The 24699-nt window shown below is 38.2% G+C and overlaps 2 protein-coding genes across 2 annotated transcripts; both read right to left on the bottom strand.

Annotated features, from left to right (window-relative positions):
* Positions 1-1839: 1839 nt before the first annotated feature.
* Positions 1840-14986, bottom strand: LOC113657369 (receptor-type tyrosine-protein phosphatase eta). The gene is made up of 9 exons (XM_027169096.2): positions 14751-14986; positions 12728-13474; positions 10149-10394; positions 9481-9741; positions 8779-9033; positions 7847-8116; positions 7348-7623; positions 2657-2754; positions 1840-2235 (listed from the first exon to the last, which is right to left on the bottom strand). Exons 1-9 carry the CDS (start codon positions 14779-14781, stop codon positions 2173-2175), a joined length of 2247 nt encoding a protein of 748 aa, XP_027024897.2. The 5' UTR covers positions 14782-14986; the 3' UTR covers positions 1840-2172.
* Positions 14987-15122: 136 nt separating this feature from the next.
* LOC113657603 (cellular tumor antigen p53-like) lies at positions 15123-22952 on the bottom strand. Its single transcript, XM_027169519.2, has 11 exons — positions 22759-22952; positions 20926-21025; positions 20114-20174; positions 19763-19966; positions 19452-19638; positions 17334-17446; positions 16920-17029; positions 16709-16827; positions 16280-16377; positions 16090-16193; positions 15123-16004 (listed from the first exon to the last, which is right to left on the bottom strand). Exons 2-11 carry the CDS (start codon positions 21003-21005, stop codon positions 15908-15910), a joined length of 1173 nt encoding a protein of 390 aa, XP_027025320.1. The 5' UTR covers positions 21006-21025; positions 22759-22952; the 3' UTR covers positions 15123-15907.
* Positions 22953-24699: the final 1747 nt, after the last annotated feature.

Below are 24699 nucleotides of genomic sequence, written 5' to 3'. Positions count from 1 at the left end.
TGATTAACAGACAACAGTTTGCGTGACCAAACGTTTCTCAACTCAAATTTATCAACTGGGAAATTATTACAATACATTAACATAAGACTTTAGCTCAGTGATTATGGGCTTTGGTTTTGTTTGGAGTCTTATTCTTGCTTATATATAGAATATATATATGAGTGTGTGTGTGTGTGTGTGTGTGTGTGTGTGTGTGTGTGTGTGTGTGTGTGTGAGTGTGTGTGTGTGTGTGTGTGTGTGTGTGTGTGTGTGTGCTATAATTGATTGATTATGTTAGAAAACGAGATATTATTATTACTATTATTATTATTATTATTATTAGTATTAGTAATAATAATAATAATAGTAATAATAATAATAATAATAATAATAATAATAATAATAATAATAATAATAATAATGAGCACTTGAACATCCTCGCTTAACAGGACAAATTCTCCATTGCATATGAAAGTATATTTGTGTATCATGCTACTGAATACATACCATTTCTTTCGAAGGATTTTTTCCTTCAGCATTATTAGAGTTACTGATGTTTGGTACATAAATAACACTTTATGTTGCTTTTAAAGTATAGTTTAAAAACAAAGCCTTTAGATTAGTTTAAAATTCTACAGGGTTGTGCTCATTATTGCATTCTGGAGCAGATCAGGGAAATATCATAGCCTATAGCCAATCATTAGGGTTACTGAGGTTATATTCCCCCAGATGGAGTGACATTTTAGCTTGTCAAGTCACACCACCTACCGTTTATTTCTAGCACTGCAACCGAGTGTCTTTTTTTTATTTTATTTTTTTTACCCAAATGTGAGTTAACAAAGAAGCTCACTTATAATCCAATATTTATATTGACCAATATTTAAATAGAACAGCATTTAACTTGGTATTTGGCTGTTGCTAAAAATCTGAATGCTGTTTTTTTTTTTTTGCAAAATCATAGCCATGGCAATAAATTTAATAAATAAATTTATTTATTTATTTAATATAAATATATTTTGTTATTTTAAAAATGATATGAACTGAATAGATGCACAGATTTGTTTTAATGAGAGTGAATAAAGATAAAAGTTTGAGATTTTGAGTTTGAGTTTGATGATAAGTAGGTCTATATAAAATTCAGCATTTCATAATCACCCTTTAATTAACAGTGCAACTACAATGTACCAGCTAGTTATTTAAAGGTCTTCATGTGTGAGCATTACACAATATGGTCAAAGTTTGGACACCTGACAATCACATCCATATGTGGTTCTTCTCCAAAGAAAGTCTGAAGTTGAACAGATTGTATTTTTTATTTTATTTTTTATTCAGAATTACAATATCCCTTCAGTGGAACGAAGAGGCCAGAACATGATCCAGTAGGATAAAACCGCTGCACAAAACAAGCTCCATTAAGACATGACTTGTTAAGCCACACTCCAAAATCTTGGTGGAAAGCCCAAATGAGTGGAGCTTATTATAACAGCATTGGGGGACTAAATCTTGAACAGAAATTTTAATAAGCACATCATTGTGATGGTCAGGTGCCCAGAAATCTTTGTTCATATAGTGTATATAAACTAAATAGCACTAGGAAAAAGATGTGAAGGTGCATTTTATTCAAAATATTATGCTGAAAATACACATGAATATGAAGTAAATGCATTTGACATCCCGTGAACAATATGTGAGCATGTAAATAAGAATTCATTATATCTATATTATATTAACAAGTGCATAAGTACTGTAAGTACTTGGTTGTGAAGCTATTGTAAGAGCCAGATGATCTGATATTCATATGTACAATTGTAAGAGCTAAAATATTCATATGTACTTCTAATTATATCATTATTATGCAAATAGTTAAAGAGCATTGGACAAGAAAATTCTTTTATTTAATCAAACTTTATTGAGAGTACCCCATTCCATTACTTAATGCGTTTATAAATCACCAGACACATTATTCTTTGATTCTTAGTATGTATGTACTTGTAAGAGGTGTGAAGCTTTACGGTCCGTGACAAATCTAAAGTTTATGTTAAGAGTAGATAAATCAAAGTAGGTAGGTATGTAGGAACATAAATGATTATAGCAATATTTAATCACTGCAAAATCATGTAACTGACATTAAAGAAGCTAAACTGACTCTCTTGCATACATTCAGAAAATAATTTGTGCATTCTTGATATTTCTCTAATGCAAAGTAAGGGTCCAGGAAATGTTGTCCTTAAATTTACAACGAATATTTTCTCTCAGCTGCAACAAAACAGAAAAGATACAGAATTAGACTTTCCTTAAGAAAAGAATCAATACATAGAAAACAAGCAACAAGATGTATACAAACAAATTGAACAACATTAGGATCGTGTTCATCTGACAGTACACCATTATGAATGAATTCACTCTTTTCTTTGGTTTAAATGATAAATGATTATCAGAGTGACTACAAATTTGAGATGTCCAAAAATGACAGCAATAGCCCAACAAGTGGTAGTCAACAAACATTTTTTTTCATGATCATAGTTATTCATTTTAGAAAACACAATCGAATCTAGAATCTACATAGAAGGAGGAAAAATGTACATTGAACAATAACCTTACGATAACCTTTCAGTCAAAATTCTTTATTGTTAATTTATATATTTGTCAAAAAAAAAATTATATATTTGTCACTCACCTCGTCAAGGACCTTTTTCATATAGGTGCTGTTCATACAATAAAGTGGAGTGGAAGAGGAACACAGCAGTGCAAGTGTTAGTGTTCTGTTGACAGTCTCTGCACAAAAAAAAGGTGATTTTTTATACACAGTTCTCAGATAGACCCATTTATAAATAAGTCAAACAATAATATAATAAACTTATAAAGCACTCATTGCAATACCACTGTGTATTATATTTAACTCTCAATGAACTTAACAACGTGTTTGTTTTTGGGACCTGCTGTGGTCATACGCCATGTTCTGTATTTTACCTTTGCGGTCTCTTTTTTGACCGTTGACCCATTAATAAGAAGTTCAAGTAATACCCAGCATTTCTAAAAAACTGCAACAGTAATTATTGGCTATTGAATGAATTAAATAAAGTTGCCTATAGTTGGCAATACAAATGAAATGTGCAGAAATAAGGAGCAAACTACAATTACACAGAACGTTAAATTTTCATTAGACATATATTTCCAGAACTCTGATCTGGGAGAACTGGTTAATATGACTATGACTACTTGTGGTGGTGGTGACTATCTATAAGTATTACATTTAAAGAATGCACTGAGTTTACTATAAATAAAAACCTGTTGCTATTTCTTTCTTTATATTTCCTTACTACAATTCATCTGAATGCACTAACATTAATATGAATGTGTTAACTAATATAAAAGACTCTGGATATAGTGTCCCTTCAGGGAAAAAGACATTAAGAAATCGAACACAACAGAATCAGCAACATAAATATAAAACCAAAAGTATAACAGCAGATTTAGAAACACATCTATATTAACACACAGCAAAGGGTAGGTCCATATTTTACATCATGTTCGCACTATTGACTGGACAGAGCATATGACTAATATGATGCAAAAGAATGGAACATTTTTACTCTGTTATCCAGTTAACCTAGAGCAAACCATTAAATGTAACATAACATTAAAATCCATCCATCCATTTTCTACCGCTTATCCGGGGCCGGGTCGCGGGGGCAGCAGTCTAAGCAGGGATGCCCAGACTTCCCTCTCCCCAGACACTTCCTCCAGCTCTTCCGGGGGAATACCGAGGCGTTCCCAGGCCAGCCGAGAGACATAGTCCCTCCAGCATGTCCTAGGTCTTCCCCGGGGCCTCCTCCCGGTTGGACATGCCCGGAACACCTCCCCAGGGAGGCGTCCAGGAGGCATCCGAAACAGATGCCCGAGCCATCTCAGCTGACCCCTCTCAATGTGGAGGAGCAGCGGCTCTACTCTGAGCTCCTCCCGAGTGACTGAGCTCCTCACCCTATCTCTAAGGGTGCGCCCAGCCACTCTGCGGAGGAAACTCATTTCGGCCGCCTGTATCCGGGATCTTGTCCTTTCGGTCATGACCCAAAGCTCATGGCCATAGGTGAGGGTAGGAGCGTAGATCGACTGGTAAATAGAGAGCTTCGCCTTGCGGCTCAGCTCTCTCTTCACCACAACAGATTGGTATATCGACCGCATCACTGCGGAAGATACACCGATCCGCCTGTCGATCTCCCGCTCCATCCTTCCCTCACTCGTGAACAGGACCCCAAGATACTTAAACTCCTCCACTTGGGGCAGGAACTCTCCACCAACCTGAAGTGGGCAAGCCACCCTTTTCCGGCTGAGAACCATGGCCTTGGACTTGGAGGTGCTGATTCTCATCCCCGCCGCTTCACACTCGGCTGCAAACCGTCCCAGTGCATGCTGAAGGTCCTGATTTGAAGAAGCCAACAGGACAACATCATCTGCAAAAAGCAGAGACGAAATCCTGTGGTCCCCAAACCTGACTCCCTCCGGCCCCCGACTGCGCGTAGAAATCCTGTCCATACAAATAATGAACAGGACCGGTGACAAAGGGCAGTCCTGCCGGAGTCCAACATGCACCGGGAACAAGTCTGACTTACACCCGGCAATGCGAACCAAACTCCTGCTCCGGTCATATAGGGACCGGACAGCCCTTAACAGAGGGCCTCGGACCCCATACTCCCAGAGCACCCCCCACAGGCCATCACGAGGGACACAGTCAAATGCCTTCTCCAGATCCACAAAACACATGTGGACTGGTTGGGCAAACTCCCATGAACCCTCCAGCAACCTGGTGAGGGTATAGAGATGGTCCAGTGTTCCACGACCAGGACGGAACCCGCATTGTTCCTCCTGAATCCAAGGTTCGACTATCGGCCGAATTCTCCTCTCCAGTACCCTGGTATAGACTTTTCCGGGGAGGCTGAGGAGTGTGATCCCCCTATAGTTGGAACACACCCTCCAGTCCCCCTTCTTAAACAGAGGGACCACCACCCCAGTCTGCCAGTCCAGAGGCACTGTCCCCAACCGCCACGCGATGTTGCAGAGGCGTGTCAGCCAAGACAGCCCCACAACATCCAGAGACTTAAGGTACTCAGGGCGGATCTCATCCACCCCCGGTGCCTTGCCACTGAGGAGCTTCTCAACTACCTCAGTGACCTCAGCTTGGGGGATCGACGAGTCCACTACTCGGACACTACGAGTCCGAGTCCTCCGCCTCTGCTTCCTCAATGGAAGACATGTTGGTGGGGTTGAGGAGATCCTCGAAGTACTCCTTCCACCGTCTGAGGATGTCACCAGTCGAAGTCAGCAGATTCCCACTCCCACTGTAAACAGTGTGAGCAGGGCACTGCTTCCCCCTCCTGAGACGCCGGACGGTTTGCCAGAATTTCTTCGAGGCCAACCGATAGTCCTTCTCCATGGCCTCACCGAACTCCTCCCAGACCCGAGTTTTTGCCTCTGCAACCACCCGGGCTGAAGCTCGCTTGGCCCTCCGGTAACTATCAGCTGCCTCCGGAGTCCCCCGAGCCAACCAGGCTCGATAGGACTCCTTCTTCAGCTTGACGGCATCCCTTACTTCCGGGGTCCACCACCGGGTTCGGGGATTGCCGCCACGACAGGCACCGGAGACCTTACGGCCACAGCTCCGTGCGGCTGCATCAACAATGGAGGTAGAGAACATGGTCCACTCAGACTCAATGTCTCCAACCTCCCTCGGGATCTGGTTGAAGCTCTGCCGGAGGTGAGAGTTGAAGATCTCTCTGACAGGAGACTCTGCCAAACGTTCCCAACAGACCCTCACAGTACGTTTGGGTCTGCCAAGTCTGTCCAACTTCCTCCCCTGCCATCGGACCCAACTCACCACCAGGTGGTGATCAGTTGACAGCTCCGCCCCTCTCTTTACCCGAGTGTCCAAGACATACGGCCGGAGGTCAGATGAAACAACCACAAAGTCGATCATCGACTTCCGACCTAGGGTGTCCTGCTGCCATGTGTACTGATGGACACCCTTATGCTTGAACATGGTGTTTGTTATGGACAAACTGTGACTAGCACAGAAGTCCAATAACAGAACACCACTCGGGTTCAGTTCGGGGGGGCCGTTCCTCCCAATCACGCCCCTCCAGGTGTCACTGTCGCTGCCCACGTGAGCGTTGAAGTCCCCCAGTAGAACGACGGAGTCCCCAGTCGGGGCACTTTCTAGCACCCCTCCCAGAGACGCCAAGAAGGTCGGGTACTCTACACTGCCATTTGGCCCATAAGCACAAATAACAGTGAGAGACCTCTCCCCGACCCGAAGGCGCAGGGAAACGACCCTCTCGTTCACCGGGGTGAACTCCAACACATGGCTGCTGAGCTGGGGGGCTATGAGCAAGCCCACACCAGCCCACCGCCTCTCACCGCGGGCAACTCCAGAGTAGTAGAGAGTCCAGCCTCTCTCGAGGAGTTGGGTTCCAGAGCCCAAGCTGTGCGTGGAGGCGAGCCCAACTATCTCTAGTCGGTATCTCTCAACCTCCCGCACCAGCTCAGGCTCCTTCCCCCCCAGCGAGGTGACATTCCATATCCCTAGAGTCAGATTCCGTGTCCGGAGATTGGGTCGCCGAGGCTCCCACCTTCGACTGCCACCCAATCCACATTGCACCAGCCCCTTACGGTTTCTCCTGCAGGTGGTGGGCCCACAGGAGATCGGCCCCACGTCGCTCCTTCGGGCTGAGCCCGGCCGGGCCCCGTGGGGTAAGACCCGGCCACCAGGCGCTCGCATGCGAGCCCCAACCCCGGGCCTGGCTCCAGGGTGGGGCCCCGGTTGCGCCATACCGGGCGACGTCACGGACCTTGTTATAATTTTCTTCATAAAGGGTTTTTGAACCGCTCTTTGTCTGGCCTGTCACCTAGGACCTGTTTGCCTTGGGAGACCCTACCAGGGGCAGAAAGCCCCAGACAACATAGCTCCTAGGATCATTCAGGCACGCAAACCCCTCCACCACAATAAGGTGACGGTTCAAGGAGGGGTATAATACTTATTAAAATTATTATTATTATTATTATTATTAATAGTAGTAGTAGTAGTAGTAGTACAAATAATATTTTTTTCTGCATTACCCAGCTTTATTTATGTGAGATTTCAGCAACAAGCAGTCTACAACACATGACTTAGACTAAGGGAGGAAACCAGAGTACACAGAGGAAACCCCTGAAGCACGAAAAACCATGCAACTCCGACTAAGCCATCATGTTCTTTCATCCATAATTAGCATACATTATGTGCCTAAACTTATAACAATATAATACCTAAGCCATTAATGAAACAAAAATTATTTAATATTATCCTTAATAAATAGCTATCCTTGTTATACATACTTGTTATTCCACTGGTCTCAGAGGGAAGACTCTCCAAATCTCCAGCCAGGATTGTGATGTTATATTTGTACTTGCTGCCAGATCTTAATCCACCAATGATGACAGAGGTATCTCCAATTACGTTCCGTTTTCCTTTTTCATTCCAGAAATCAGAAACATATACCACTGAGTAATTTATGTTTTTAACCCCTTTTGAGTTTGCTGGGATTTCCCAACTTAAAGATACAGCAGTATAGTTTATGTTTTCCACCGTGGCTTTCCCAGGTGAACTGGGTCCTAAGAACAGAAAAGAAAAGAAATATCAGATGGATTATAATAAAAAAGGAACATGTGACACTGCTGGTTTTTCTCATTCTACTCTACTTATAAATTAAAGACTACTCTATTAGTAGTCTATAATTTATAATACATTAAAAAATACACAGTCAGGGATTATTTTAGTAAATCACAAAGTGAAATGACTGTTAAATTTGGTGGTATGAAAGATATTAACACTTACTGGTAAAAATTGATGCAATAACTGCTTTGCTTGGATTTAGGTCTTTCTCCACATATGTAACGACACTAACATTGTACAATGCTGCTGTTTTCAGAGAGCTGAAAGTATAATTCAGGTAACTGGTATTGACAGATGTCAATGAGTTGTCCTCAGTCATGGAGCTTGAGAGAGTCACATTGAACCAAGCAAAACTTCCATTGGGTTTGTTCCATGTTGCACTAATACTGTCACTATTACTGGTCAGTTGTAGGTTGCTCACAGACATCGGTGCTAAAAACAATAATGACACAGAATTCATAACACATACTTGTGAATGTTCTTGCGAATATGACAGACGATTCAATTTCCTATGTCATTTATAGGAATGACACCTTGGAAAAAGTTTGAATAATTATTGGTTATTGACATTTTAGTAGGTTAATTAGTTCGCAGTGTCAGACAGCTATAATGTGAGGAGGCTAGGATAAATGAGCTACATGGGCTCGCTGGGCTAAGCCACGAAACCAGGCAGATTATTTGCTGTCATCCTCTCCTAAGATACAACTTAAGCACAACCCTATACAAATGGATAGAAGACTAAGTGTTTTTGGTTCGAAGAACAACTTGGAATGGTGAAAAACAGGATACGGACCCAAAATGTCCTAAAGACTTAAAACACTAGAACTCAGCAGATACAGCAGCTAATGAGTGTGTATGTAATAGACATCATTCTTATTCTGCTATTGATGAGACCATGTAATATAACACACTGCAAAACATCAAAATAAATAAGTTAAAGTTAGCGATTATAAGTAAATCCATCATCCTGAATAATATCATTCTCAAGCTATTGCAAAGATTAGATTAAAATTTTCTAATACCAGCCGTTATGGAATAATAGTTCTCTCTTAAAAACATGTTATAAGACTGCTAAGAAAAGGAATAAGACTCACTGGTGTAGGCACTGATAGAAACTGTTTCTCCATCCTCAGAGCAGTCTGGTACAAATGCTGACACGTTTAATGTGTATTTAGTACCAGGTGAAAGGAAGGGTATTGTTAAGTTTTTGAAAGAACTATTGTAATGCATATTGTCCAGAGTAATGTTATAAGTGTATTGCAAGCTGTTCTTATCAGGTGAATCCCACATTGCAGTTATGGTGAGACTATCATCGTTTGAAGAAGTAAGATTCATCACTTTAGAAGGTTCTGTGAAAAAAGGTTCACATATAGACAAGGTGGTAATGTGGCAATTTCATTTTTATATTAAAAAATACTGTATGTGCTACTAAAGTAGAAAAAAATATTAATGAAAAAATGACTTAAAATAAACACTTTGGACTTGGAAGCGACTGATTACTTCTGATTTCTTCTCTTTAAAAAAAATGGGCAATTTGTCATTTATATCATCTTTCTAATTCTAACAATTACATGAAATGCAAATGCTACGCATTGCATTTACATATCAGCAGCATTTCTAGATCAAATTCTGAACAATTTACAAACTAACTTGTATGAGTAGTAAAAGTCTTTGCATATATTTATTTTCTTAGTTTCATGCTAATAAATGAAAAACAATAATATATATTTAAATATACGGATTTCAGAGCTTGGTTTGGAATTATTAAGCTTAATAAAGGTAAATGCTTTACTCACTGGTGCAAGCAATAATGTAATCTGGTGTCCCAAAGATAGTTCCATTGACCACAGCTTTAACTGTGAAATTATACTTTTGTCCTGGTTCTAGTTTGGTTATATTGCAAGTTTTTTGAATTGTATTAGGACAATCTTTATATAGATTTCCCTGCTGGATATTTACTAAGTAGGATACATTAGTTCCTCTTGATTCATTCCAATAAAGTTCAATGTTGTTTGTTCCCACACTCACTTTGGAGAGATTTCTGATCTCTTCTGGCACTAGGAAAAAACATAACAGAAATGCAATGAGTGGTGCTGAGGACCTTAGACAACAATATCAGTTATTTAAATACAAAAACTACTATTGGTATTAACATACAGGAACAGCATAAAAAAACTAAAAATAAATAAATAAATAAATAAATAATATCATGCAAAACATTTCATATTTAAGACAGATATCTTAAGATATCTTACCTGTTGCATGCTTTTCATTCAGACAATGTGTCGTAAAACACTATGATAATCTCTGTAAGTCTATAAAAAAACGACTACGATGACTAAAAGCAGGCCAATTCTTTTGTTTCGATTTTTACAGATGGATTTAAAAACCCACTTTTGTTGCTAATACTTAACGTCCCTAGCTACCTAACAGGGATTGCTGGATGTTTACAGTTTATACTCACATGTGTAGAAGGAGATATTCTGAGCGTTGAGGTTTCGGCCACACTTCTCAGGGATTACCTGCACTCTGTAGAGATATCCAGGATCTCGGTATGTAATCGGGTAGCTTGTCCCATTTGTAACATTTGCTGTTTGATTCCCATTGATCACTACTATGTACCGAGAAATATTTACACCTGCCTCACTCCAACTCAGAAAAGCTCCGCTTTGTGTCACGTTGGAAATTTGCACATCACCATAGAATATTTCTGCAGAAAATGGGTACAGCATGAAGAATGAAGGCTTGTTTGAGGAAGAAAAAAAAAAGGTTTTTCAGTGGCGTAAACTGAATGATCAGTTGATAGAGAATTTTCATATCAAAAGCAATTTAGTATAAATAAAATGCAAGAATGAATTTTTTTTAAGAAATTCATTGAGAAATAGAACTACTAAACCAATGAACACTTAAAAAACCCTTTTTAAAATTGTTCTAGTTATGGATTATTAGCTATGGAAAGAAAATACACCATACACATAAATACAAATACACCATACATACTGATCCTACCTACTGTTCCTATAACAGTAATTATTATCAAATTTCAAGCAAAAAAAATGTGAGTTTTTATGTTTACCTGGAAATATAAAATAATGTCAAGACACTATCTGAAGTGGCATGAGAGTGTAATGGTGTGAAGATATAAACTTTCCCTACATCGGTACACAAACTCACCAGTAACCAAAAGAGGTTAACCCAGATGAAACACAGATGATAGCAGGATCATCAGGAAGGAGATTACAGTACAATCTCTCACTCACTCAGACACATATCCATGCGCATCAAAGTCATACAACAAAGCTTTTGTGTTCTGTTCGATTTCCTTGTATGCCCTAGCAAACATTTCCAGTCATTGATTTAAATATGTACCAGTTATTCAGATGTTTTAGAGACATCTGTACAAAGCAGTGTAGCTAAAACTGTTCAACGGTCAAAGCTCAGTGTTCTTGTGAGGAACACTGTGTTTTCATACCATACCATCTGATCACATAATCTATTCAGTCAAACTGTGTTTAGATGAATAATATCACACCTTTAGGCCACACTGCAGGTTTTGCCACCAAAGGTTACAATTAGATAGAAAAGAAGTCTTAAAATGTACACACAGTAAATTTTCAATTATATATTATGCATTTTATCACAGAATAGAGTGGCCTTTCCTAGTCCTTTTCCTCCGTGTGCCTAGTAAATATTTACCTTTTAATTATTTGTTTCAATTTGTTTGCTTTTCATTCTTTGATCATTTGGTAAAGATTGAATTCATCTATGTATTTTATTTCATGTTATGCATGACCAGTTATATCTACACAGTTTCTGACGATTCATTTCTTGTGCTTTGGTATGATGCATCACTGGTATAGAAAGTCAGACCTTTAAAGTCAAACCTCCCTTCCCTTCTGCTCTGTACATAAGCTAACTTCTCTTTTGATTGTGAGCTGGAAAACATTTCTAGGAGTTATGCTTTTCATGGTAAAAAAAATTAAATATGACATTTCTTTAAGTGCACGATAAACATCCTGGACCCTGAATCATCGTTGCTGAACTTTTAACAACTTGTCATGATGGCACTGAATCTAGCACAACCTAAGATCAGGATTTTTAATTAGCAATTAGATGTCCAGGATGGAGAAAAGTAAATAACAATGTATTTGTCAAATATATGTATAAATATGCCCTTTCTCACTAAAGACTTACTGATAACATGCTGCTAAGATGTATGGGACTAACTAACAGATCTGCAGGTAAACCAAACTCAGCTACTCTTTTAAAAAATGTTATCTTATGCGTCCAATATTTGCTGAATTGATAAAGTTTTATCCTAAACAAGATTCTGCTCATTGCCTGGCATCACATTTAGCTGTTTTTAAAGCAAGTCGTACAGTATTTCAATTGACTGTCATTCAAGGAACTTGTTTACATTTACACAGAATGATTTAAAGAAGTGCTTTTGAAGTCTCAGGTATCTATGAATACTTCAATACTAATTCATAACTGGGTCACGGCCTAAAAATGGCAAAAGACTAAAAACTTTGGTGGAAGGTAATATAGCAGGAAAAGGACATAGAAAAGGCTAGAGCTTTCAAAGTGCTACCTCAGGAAGAGATTGTTTGTGTTTACTTGAATAGAGTTATTATTTAATAAAATAATTGTCACAAACTAAAATAAAGATGTCTGCATAAGAAGTGGCCATATACTGTATCCACGATCTCTCACCATCTTATTTCTTTGTTTGTGATTCCTCAGAGTGCAGAATAGCTATGCCTGTAAATATGGATACTTTCAACTGCTTTATGGCTGTCACATGAAAATCGGATCAAGGATCAACGAGGCATGAGTTACAGTTACAGGAATGATCTTCAGTAGTATCTGTAACACTCAGCTCAGCAACTTTTAAAGACTGCTTTGTAAAAAATGTCACTTGCCATTGCATATTTCAGATATTGCAGCTACAAACCTACATTACGTATATCACCTGGATACTGGATTCTAATGGATAACAATAACATTCAAGATTCTTTCGATTCTGAGATACTGTATCCTTACCATCATAGCAGATGTAGGGCAGGAGATGATTGCACTGCTTTTCCTGCCACATGCCGAAGCTGAGCAGGACCACGCAGGAATCCTCAATATATTCTAGTTCAAGTTCAGACTCTAAGTCACTACTAATGGTACTTGCTGGAGAGCTTGTATTTGGAAGCGTAAATAGAAACGTAGATGGAAGCGTAGATGGACGCGTAGATGCAAGTGTTGTAGGAACTGGGGTTGTTGATTCTGTAGGAGAAGTTTGATTTTCCTCATGAGAATTTAGACAGTCACAGAGCTTTGCCAGGGCTGGACACCACATATTAACAGTACTGTTAGTTGTGTTGAATGGGTCGAAATTCGAAGGGTCATCATATCCACTAGATGAATTTAGACATTCACAGAGTTGTGTGAAAGCTGGGCACTGCATTGCCTCTGGCTTTGTATTGTTAATAGTTGGTGGTGGTGGTGGACATGTGGGCTGTGGCTCAGGCTTTTTCTTCAGCACAGGATGACCAGGATACCAGTTCTGGTAGAGGACAGGCTCACCGTTTGCCCATCGTGACCATAATTTTAAACCACTCATGTTTTGCCGCAGGCCGATCCAGTAGTCTGAGGTAAGGTTCAGACCAATAGCCTCTGCATTTTGTGGGGTGATGGTAGTTAAGTCTTTGTAACAGACCTGACAACGAGACCTAGCATCGTCCCATGTGGCTGGACTGGATTTGTAAAAATACTCCTTCTCTACGCATATAACAGAGACGGCTGGGGAAAAAAACGTAAAAAATTATAAAGGATTTTTAGCATTCTATATTAAGCAATTTGGTGGCATAGATAAGATATAAAATTACACTCTATAGCCTTTGCTTTAGGAAGCTTACATAAAGCAACAAATCACAAGCTGACAGTATAACTAAAAAAAACAATAATAACAATTTAATATTTTAAAAACTCTCATATTAGGGCCAGGAGGTCACTAAAGGTCACGAATATGTTGTGGGAACATCTTATTTAATACATGGCTTATTTATATTACAGTGATATTCAACTCAACAACAGGAAACAGTTTCATATTTCCCTCCTGTTACACTACAAAATTCTTAGAAATGTTAGTATGTGAATTTTTGTTTTTACATCAGGGTCATTCATGCAATGGAGTCAGGCAGTTAGGGGGACTTACGCCCATGATCTCAGTTCATAAGTCTTTATTTCATAATAAGTTTCTATTTAGTCTGTAGTAGTACTGTGCATTATGTACTATGCATATACTGATTATGAATCCACGTTGAATAGAAATATACATGGTTATGCAGAACCAATAACTTATAACATACACATACATACACACATTATATATATATATATATATATATATATATATATATATATATATATATATATATATATATATACACACACACACACACACACACACACACACACACACACACATATGATGGGCTATAATATAATCAGCTACAATTATTAAGGTTTAAAATAGAAATGTGTGTACTAAAAACTAAAATAATTTTTCTTGCTATAATACATAAACCTGATGCAGGTGTGACAGAAGCGTATTTTACCAACAAAAACATGCAAAATGTTTATTATACAGTAGTACCATTTCCTACTTCAACACAGAAAAGTTCACCAGAGACATGACCCTAACTCATAGCATGTTGCTTTTTAAATTTAACTGCTTAAGGATTAACAGGATACACAAGAGTAACCATGCACATAATGAGTAAAGTAACTAGTTAATGCATGGTAATGCAAATAACAAGATATTCCAGGAAGTATAATAAAATAATTTCTAGAATCAAGGTCTATGTTCATAGAAATATCACCTTGAATAAAAAAAGTTTTTCCCCTTCTCAGAAATTATGTATGCGTTCATTTTAACTTTACAAGGGAGTAAATGAGTAATGTTTTTGTTTTTAAAAATGTGCTGTAGCTAAATTGTACATGAATTATTTGCCAGAAATGACTAGTTATTATATAGCAATTAGACAAACAGAAGACACATACATCTGTAACTTACCAACTAAAAGCAAAGACCCCAGCAGTAACATCTTACAAAGTGTTAGAAAATGCTGAGATCTCTTGATGGATGGTGGTCACACCTCCAAGCAAAAGCAAAACAAAACAGCAACTCAGAAGTTCTAAGTACTGCAGGGAAATAAAAATATCAGCAATCGTGTACCAGTAGCACACATGAATCTCTAACACACACACACACCCCTTAATTTAAGTTCAGAATGAACCTCAGCTGGTAAAGGATGCCACTTGAATGAGGATGTTGAATGTACATAGAGCATTAAAAAGCACCAGGAAATAGTTATCAGTATATTTGCATTTCGCTGACATGTGCTGACAGAACAACCTTACTTGTGATAAATGAGAACAGCCAGTGTACTTTTTTATTTCTTTATTTGCTTTCTTGATATGCAGTTTGCATTTAGCAAAATATAAAAGAGTAGTGAAACATGAACTGCTGTTAAGGTTTGTATATGTAGACATAGCAATGAGTTTGTCAGGTCAAGCCATGTTTATCACTAAACAAGAATCTACAGCAAAAAAAAAAAGCCTCTACTTTGTAAACATCAGAATACAAAGAAAAAAGAAAGAAAGAAAAAGTATATCGTGTAAAAATATATTTGGAATGATTAAAGTAAAGGAAAAAATAGAAATACATGGAAAAATACTCTTAACATATGTCTTTTCAAAAACTGACCTGAGAGAGCTGGCCTCAACAACCTAGCACATGATAACAAATAGGAGGCTTTGTATAGCAAAGCCTCAGTGATAAAAGCTTCTCCATTAGATCAATTTTAATCTATTTTACTTATCACAAATGACTTTTATCAAAATGTTTTAAAAAAATGCTTTCTGCACAGACACAGGGTGACAAATTAAAGGGAAACACTAAAGCTGTTCTGGGGTGAAGCTTATTTTGATAGTATTAAAGTCCACCTGTCTTTTTAGAGTGACGGCTCAAAGCAAATCAATAGCATAATTTATTTTGGGCAAAAATGTACAATTGCTCCAATCTATACCAACTTTTCGGGAAGGTTTCTTACTCCTTTCATTTGTCAACCATGTTTAAGTTTGAATAAGGCAGTGAACAAGCTGAACAGAAAACACAAATAAACGCTCATACAATACAGAACAATAAGAGAAAAAAAAAGGAGCTCATTTTCAGTCAGTGTCGGTCTTCTCATCTTTCTGAAGCAGCTTTTTCCCACGGCTTGGCTGCTGATGGTCCTTTCCACTCTTTTTCATGTTCTTCGTGGTACTGAAAGGAAAGAAATGCTAGGGCTCAGATCTGATGCTGAAACACAGACATACTTCATGTCTTACTGGATATAGAATTCTTTTACCTTTTCCGTCTGTATTTGTCCACGTCTTCGGCGGCCATTGCATCCATTAATTCCAAACCGTCATTAATTGTTTTTAGCATATTGAACCGTTCTCTCCCACGAATCTACGAACAAACAGGAGACAAACTGTAATGGGCAGAAAATAAGATTATAAAGTAGAGATTATGTTAAAGCATATTTCTCCACTGACTTGCAAATGGAAGATTTCCTGCTCAGAGCTGGACTCATTCTTTAACTTCTTTCTGGATTCTGCATTAGGAGAGAGTGGAGATTCCTTGCATGGAGACTCTACAATGAAAGGAAGAAAGAAGCAATTAAAAAAAAAATTAAATATCAAGGGTGAACAAATTAGTAGCTCAGAATGAAATTAGTTTTGTTTGTTTTGTTTTTTTTAACCCTAGAGACAGGAGAAAAATCCATAAAAAAAAACTCCATATTCATTTCTGCTGATCATTTGGTATTCATTCAGGCTTGGTATGAACAAGACAAGATAATGTATACAATTAAATCATGTATCACTATATTACTCAAAACTCAATCTCTCACAAGCAGAGTTTATGATCAGAGGTTAAACCAAGACCCATTCATAAGTTCTGTTCACCATATCAACTTTTCTTACTTCTCTTAATTCCTGTCTTCAAAGTTTTTTTGTTCAAATTTTGCTCTTCAGACTTGCGGTCACGTCCAGGGCAGGCGCACACTCGAACCTCGAAAGAACGTCGACCTAAAACCTGTCCACTGACGAGGAGTAGTGAACAGACATTTATGGTTAATTTGCAGGCAGAGGATAAGTGGAGGAAATAGAAGCGAAGGAGCAAAGCACAACTCACTCGTGTGTTTCAAGAGTCATTATGTTAAGAATGGGTCTACGGTTCATGCCACCCATACAGCTGCTGTTGCACATGAAGTTCAGCAAGACGGTGGTTCCCTCTGAGCCCAGCTGCAGGCAGAGAGAGAAAGAGGAGCAAAGAAGTGAGGGTACTGAGAGCAACTGTTTTATCTATGTGCCATTAAAAAAAATCTTACTTCATTAAAATATGACACCAATGTACCCGAAATTATTATGTTCGTATTACACACATCCTGCATCCTGACCAGAACCCAAATCCAATCAGGAACTTGAGAAAATGACTTAAAAGTGATGGACATAACTAGAATAAAATGTACATCCTTATATCCTTATATAATAATGAAGTAAACTACTCTCTTGACATAAAAATATATATATTTTCTCAACAAATAACCTGAGGAGCCTCATAGGGAACGGTAACACTCTGCCTCTTGGTGTTTGTGTCCTCTAGATACTGAGCTGTCTGAATCCCCTCCATACGAATAAGGTGGCTGCGATGAGCCACACCTGTGAGAAGAAAGGGAAAAGCCTAAGACCTCTGCTGCAAAAACAGGAGCATATTACACACACACACACACATATATACATACAGGGTTTTTCCTGGGTCAAAATTGGTATTCGGTGGTGGCTGACCGACTTGGTCATCCACACACAGCAAAGAGTACCCTAGTACCCACATGATCCGCAAGCCCAATATTCACAATAAATGTTACATTTAAAATAAATACAAAGAAACAGTTTGTGATTTTTTTATCCTATTTATTCATGAAAAAACGATCACTGTCAAGCTAGATAGTGAAAGAAAGCAATTACAACTTATTTTACATGTAAACATCATCGATACCATAGTATATTTGAAATGTCAACGGTATCAGAATTTATCTATTTACAAATATCACAACCTGCAGATTAACTTAACTCGTCTCTTCTTATTAACACTGTAGAACATTTTACAAGATCTCTGTAGTCGATCTACAAAATCTACAGCCCATCTACAGCCACCTTGCAGCATACGTCTAAATGTTGGTCCTTTTTAATTTTAGTATAATCATATCAATTAAAAAGTAGCATTAATGTTCTTCTAAGTAGTAATGATTTGTTATACACCGATTCAGACACTGATGGGCATACCAATTGCTTTAACCATTCATTGTAATGAACTGGCTCAAAGGAGTCATTAGGTCGCGAATCGGACTCAAGCGGACGTTTTGTGTAGGAATCCTGGCTGTTAGGACATCGCGAAAGATTTGTCAACACACACCAAACACTTCATAACTGGATAGATTTTTTTTTGCATTTATTTAAAGTTATATTAGCTGCATGTGCAGAATACTTGTCACAAGTTGTAAGAGAAGATAAGGCAACTTTGTTTGACTGCAATTCACACCCAGCGGTAATTCTGCAAAAATATTCTCCGAACGCACCACGTGAAACATGGATTCAGTCTCCGACCTTTTAGGACCTTTAGGATCCTTTCGGTCTTATGACCTTTAGGCTCAAAGTAGATTTTGATGTGAGGGAGAGAGCAAAGACAGAACTGAAGACGGAGAGAGCCCGCGCAGGGGTGGGGTGCTGTGCTTGTTCTCTCCGTCACTAGCCTGCTTCACTCACAAAACGCAATTACAAATCAAATAAGGCTTTGGCGGGACAAAAAATCGTTTTGGCGGCCGCCAAAAAATTTTCAATGTAGGAAAAACACTGATATATATATATATATATACACACATACATACATTTACACACATACATTCATATATGCATACATATACACACAGCTCAAAAAAGTGAAGGGAACACTTAAGCAACACATCCTAGATCTGAATGAGTGAAATAGTCTTAAATACTTTGTTCTTTACATAGTTGAATGTGCTGACAACAAAATCACAACAATGATCAATAAAAAAAATCAAATTTATTAACCCATGGAGGTCTGGATTTGGAGTCACACTCAAAATTGAAGTGGAAAAACACACTACAGGCTGATCCAACTTTGATGTAATGTCCTTAAAACAAGTCAAAACGAGGCTCAGTAGTGTGTGTGGCCTCCACGCCTGGGCATGCTCCTGTATATACAGTATACTTATATTTGCTTGAACGAAACAGTAACTAGTAGCATCTTTCTAGAATATAAATTACCACTGAGCATAGCAGTGTATATGTGCATCAGTTCAGTTAGGACAGTACACAGTAAACCACACAAGAGGGATATTTTGCATAGTTGCAAATTGGGAGACTGGAAGCGGCCGTTTTCTAATCCATGAATCTATTTAGATACATGACTAAACTGCACCAATACATCAAGTTAACATATCAAACTCAGCACTAAGTTAAAACAATAATTGCATGTGACAAGATGTCAACATTTCTTGGAGCGCTGAAATGCATCAACTCCAGGCTTTAAATATGCAATGACGCGTAGTATGTAGCAAGTACTAAACCAAATACTGGAACATTCTAGATTACCTTCGGGTTCTTCTAAATAAATGCTGCTTACAAAGTAAAAAGAAATTACCTTCATTATTCTCAGCAATATTTTGGTGATGAGGGCAGCGGAGCACCACCTCTGAGACGTGCTCAGGTTTTTTATAAATGGGTGTGGCCCTGAGCACTGCTCCCTGAGGGGGAACTTTCTCCACCAGGACATCAACTGGGCAAGTCTTTGCCAGCTGGCAGTACAATTTATTCAAAGATGTGGAATACTAGAAAAGAAAAAATACATTAGCATGCAGCTCTGGTAAAATCTCAAAAGAATATGACATTAAAAATGGTCAAATGAATTGCTTGTGGTTTCGAGCATCATTTTTTGGTCATACATCTACTAACCGTTGAGGTAACAGACTTAGTTGTGCTGGACTGGTTGAAGCGGAGCTGGAAGCCATATTCTCCTGGATAGTCACTGGTGGAAGGTACAACTGCAGCTGGAGGTGGAAGACTGTCCAGGATAGGACCAGCTACGTCAGCAGTCTCGGCGTCTTCTGTGAGCTCCAGGTGATCAAAGGTCTCACTAAAGGTGCCACTGGGCAAGGCCTATCAAGTTAAAAATATGTTAACATCAAGAAATGCTTCAAATTAAGAGAGAATATGCAGATATTGTCAAAATGTAATCAGTAACAATTGTATGTACTAGTTAGTGACATAACATTGAAAAATGAGGGACAAAAAAAAAACACTCACAGCTGTGAGCCAGGCATCACTGTCTGCTCTTGGCAGATCTGCAAGCAGATCATTAAATCCCCTGTTCATGAACACAGATGAATAAGTCAACAAATAGTTACATGGTACTTTTTGCAAAACAGGCTAATTCTAGTTTGACAACTGGCCCAGTTACAGAATCGTATTGTTTAGAAGGTGCTGATTGATTTTCTAAAAGCAGTTAAAACATATACATATAAAAAGTAAGAAACTTTTACTTAAGAAACGATTCTGAGCAAGAAACACAGAGCAAATCTTTTTGTTGAATTAGCTGAAGTTGTCATCTGGATACATGTATCGCCCAGACACAAATACATGAGGTCAAAAGAGGTCTTTTAATAATAAAAAAAATTTCATGGAAAGCAAAAAATTGCAATATTGTAGCCAAAAGACCTGCTAGTTACATCATCTACAGGCAGTGTGGTAGCCGGGGTGTGAATGAAGAGAAGAGTTGGGGAGAACGAGTGTTTTGGAGGAATGTACACCTGCGGGAAATTGTGTGTGTTCCTATAAGTGACCAGGAAAAAGATAAAATAAAATAATTTTTAAAAAAAGCAAAGGAAGAAAGGGACATGGATGTGTGTGAGAAAGAGAGGCTTGCTGAAATGAACTGTGTGTCTCTGAAGAAGTCCTCAAAGTGGCAGGAGCTCCAGTCATCAGAAACTAAAGCTGTTTTGAATTTTCTTGATTAAACATTTTTTTATTGCTTCTGCCTTCATTTGGGTCACCGATTCACTCAGAATACCAAATGCAAGCCCCACACCTCATCCAATTCATATTGTGTGTAAACTCACATGTTAGAGCCCACATCATTCCAGAACTGCTCAAAGGCCTCCCCTTGGCTCATAGGGAGGGTCATCTCCAGCTCACTCATGGCTGATGTGGCAAAGGAACCTGCAAGACAAATGGTCCAAATGGCAGTTAGAACATATTGGGAGAAGATATGACAATTTTAATGCTTGCCTAAATTTAATGCAAGCAATTTTAAAATATGCTTAAGAGTCATATAAAGGTGTTCATGTTTAGCTTCTATGGGGTACAAAAATTCAGCACACAAGTATTAATTCTTTCAGAAGCACGAGCATATTTACATATATGGCATTTGGCAGACGGCCTGACTTACAAAAGAGCTTTTGTAGTCTCTTTCAATGCATTACATCGATAACAGCTCACCATGTCACGGGCTATAAACACTATCCCTCTATAACTATGCTGAGAAGTAAAAACAGCACAGTAACAATAATACAACCCAGACATATGCATGTGCATTTCTGCAAGAGAGCACACACACGCCTATTATCAAGCGCATCAAGTGTAAAAAATCGAATTAAAAACAACATCCTCGAGTATAACAAACCTTGTTTTTTTTGACGCATTTACTAAACAAAAACAACCTGCAACGTACTTACGATCATCATTATCGTACAAGTGTCATTAACACGCTATAAGGTGAGTGGGAAGAAACAAATAAACAGGTTTTAATGATAAACACACAGTGGCAGCCACTACAGTGATCACTCGTTTATCACGGTTAATGGGGACCGGAACCCCTTGCAATAGATGAAAATATGCAAAGTAGGATTGCCCCCAAGTTTGACCTTTTCACTGATGGTCATAATCTTCCTCTTCAGCTCACTAGAGGAATCTTTCGCAGGGGCACGGCGCTTAGGAGGCATTGTAAGGGCTTAACGAAAAGTTAATTTCGAACACAATACACGAGACACAGTTGACAGCGTGAACGAGAGTGGCGAGATACAAGGGAAGAAGCTGGGAGAGGATTGCGATGGTGCGCAGCCAATCAGCTCAGATCTTGCCCCGGGAACCAATCATGGGCCTTGTCTGAGTGCCCGTGGGTATGTACAAAGTCTCTGACCGTTTTTATTTTTCGATGAATATTTTTAAAAAATCAGCGATGCACTGAGGCCGCGAAACTTGAACCACAAAGTGGCGAGGGATTACTTATATATGTGTGTGTATATATATATATATATATATATATACACACACACACCTTTATATATATATATATATATATATATATATATATATATATATATATATATATATAAACACACATTATATATATATATATATAATGTGTGTGTAATATGTGTGTTTATATATATATATATATATATATATATATATTTATATATATATATATATATAAACACACATATTACACACACATTATATATATATATATATATATATATATATATATATATATATACATATACACACACACACATACAGCATTTGTATATTTAGTGCTTTATACGTGTCAGTAACGCGTGTGTAAAACTGAAGGCGCGCGCGCGCGCGCACACACACACACACACACACACACACACACCTGACTGTTGTGAACATTTGGTGATGATAAACACGGACACACACAAAAGGCCCCTCATAAACAAAGACGCCTCTGAGAGATGAAACTGCATCTCAGGATTAACGTTAAAGATTTTGTCTACACCTAATACGGGTGGTTAAAAGAGTTAAAACGTCGGCATGTAAAAACAAACTGCTTCATTATTCATATTATTATTATTAATAATAATAAATAAGATGCTAGCCCATTAGCCTGTTTGGCTAACTGTTTCACTTTCAGTCACAAAGTTTACCTTCCGCCTCCCAGTGAGAACCCGCTTTAGCGCTCTGCGTTCAGTCACAAAAAAAAACCCTTAAGACTGATTCATTGAGGGTTGTGTAGCTTTCTGGGAGCTATAAACCGTTTTAAACTGTGATATCAACAGTAAGCGACAAAACAGCGGCAGCGTGGCCGAGGCTGCTTCCTCAAACAGTGGGCGGTGGGGAAATGACGTAATAAATACAGCCAATCAGCGCCCAGCATCAAGTATCTGTTGATTTGTAAAGTTGGTGAGTTTGTTATTCATCTAGTACACGAGAATGTTTATATAATATAATATAATATAATATAATATAATATAATATAATATAATATAATATAATATAATATAATATCCATCCACCGAAGTAAATGTTGCATTCATTAACACAGTGGACACTTATAACAATCTTTATACAGATAAAGAAGGAGCAAAAAGTTTATTTATGTTTGTGGTGAGTGTGGCTCAGAGACAGATCTGTTAGATTAATCCATCATGAGAACAACAAAGAGCGTGAAATGTCACGTGACTTTGTGTTCCCTCATCATACACAATCACATCATATTAGTTGAAGTACTTAATACTGACTTATTCGTGTCCCTTAGTGACACTCTTCATCAAACCCACGAAGGAATGTGTCCTAGTTTGCACGGGTTAGTTTTAAAAACACAAGATCGTCTATCAGAGTTGGTCTTACCTTGAACGCAGGTGTCCTTCGAAGTCCCTCGGTCTACTAACAAAGGATCCTCTTCAAGTTCTTCTACCTAATCTATTGTTTGAATCTTTAGATGAAGGAGTCAGACTTAGACCTTCTTGTCTTTTCAGTGTCCTCACAATGGGAGGCCTTGTTTTTATTAAAAGCAGTGTAATACAGATAAATGTGTGTAATATATGGAAAGTAAAATAAAAGAAAATCTCCTTCAAATAATAAAACAGTATTAGAATAAGTAAAAGTAATTAAAATGCAAAGATACTAACAAACCAAGAAACACTCTCCAAGTGTAAGCTTGCGTTTGTTCTATGATGCACCCACTATTAGCAATAACTGAGTATAACACACTAGGTGAATGCACACCCAGATGACATTTCATGGGCCTTATATACACTTTGTAACAGCTATTGCAAGTTGGATTTCGCTGTCGAGTCTGGCCCCCTTGGGCTTTTTCGACAGCCAACATGAAATTTCATCTTCCAACCATTTCTCTTCTGCTACCCTCAGAATGGTACTCATTACTACTCATGTGTGTTCCTCATCTTTAAAGGTTAACAATTCTATATATGGTTGCGGTTAGCATCCTGCAGTTGCAAATATGTATATGACTGAAACTTTCTTTCACTGTAGAATCTTCGGCAGCGAGCGTTGAAACACTTCATTTGCAGATTTCACCCACGAATGCTATAATTCGCCATAAGCAAATCTTGATGCGAATAAATGTCACAGTGGGCTTTTAAGATTTCACTGCAAGAAACATAATCATCTAAGTTTACAGTCAAAATAAGCAATTGATAAGATTGATAATCGTATCTATTCTATTATTGGAGAATGCATGAATGTAAGAAAAAGAAAAGCCATTCAGAGTTCTCTTTAACTTCTGCAAATAAAACTTAACGTATTTTAATCTTCCTTTCTTTTGGAATCTTCTTCCAGCTGTGTCTAGGTACAGTGTCTGATCCCTCGTTGTTTTCTTTTAGTCACTCATATTTAAGTCTTTCAACTCTTTAACCAACTCTGCAACCTTTTGTATGTTTACATCGATTTTCCTTTGTCTATTGGCCTTATGTCTCTCCTTTCTTTTCCTATTTTTCTTTCTTTTTATCTATTTCTGTCTGTCTTCTGACGGATAAGTTAACAATTGGTTGAGGTGTATCTTTGTATTTATTTAGGTTTGTTGGCTGAGAACCAGTATTGGAGCCTAGGAAGATTCCTGCAACTCC

The sequence above is a fragment of the Tachysurus fulvidraco genome, chromosome 1 (assembly GCF_022655615.1).
Source record: "Tachysurus fulvidraco isolate hzauxx_2018 chromosome 1, HZAU_PFXX_2.0, whole genome shotgun sequence".
NCBI classification, from domain to species: Eukaryota; Metazoa; Chordata; class Actinopteri; order Siluriformes; family Bagridae; genus Tachysurus; species Tachysurus fulvidraco.
This window is presented reverse-complemented; position numbering and strand designations above follow the sequence as displayed.

Coding starts and splice junctions, on each gene's coding strand:
- LOC113657369 (XM_027169096.2), bottom strand. CDS start 14,781: ATGTTACTGCTGGGGTCTTTGCTTTTAGTTG. Junction 8,117..8,778: donor TTCTATCAGTGCCTACACCA/GTGAGTCTTATT, acceptor TATTGTTTTTAG/CACCGATGTCTGTGAGCAAC. Junction 2,236..2,656: donor TGAAAAAGGTCCTTGACGAG/GTGAGTGACAAA, acceptor GTTTTGTTGCAG/CTGAGAGAAAATATTCGTTG.
- LOC113657603 (XM_027169519.2), bottom strand. CDS start 21,005: ATGAGTGAGCTGGAGATGACCCTCCCTATGAGCCAAGGGGAGGCCTTT. Junction 17,030..17,333: donor TTCCCTATGAGGCTCCTCAG/GTTATTTGTTGA, acceptor CTCTGCCTGCAG/CTGGGCTCAGAGGGAACCAC. Junction 16,005..16,089: donor GACAAATACAGACGGAAAAG/GTAAAAGAATTC, acceptor CTTTCCTTTCAG/TACCACGAAGAACATGAAAA.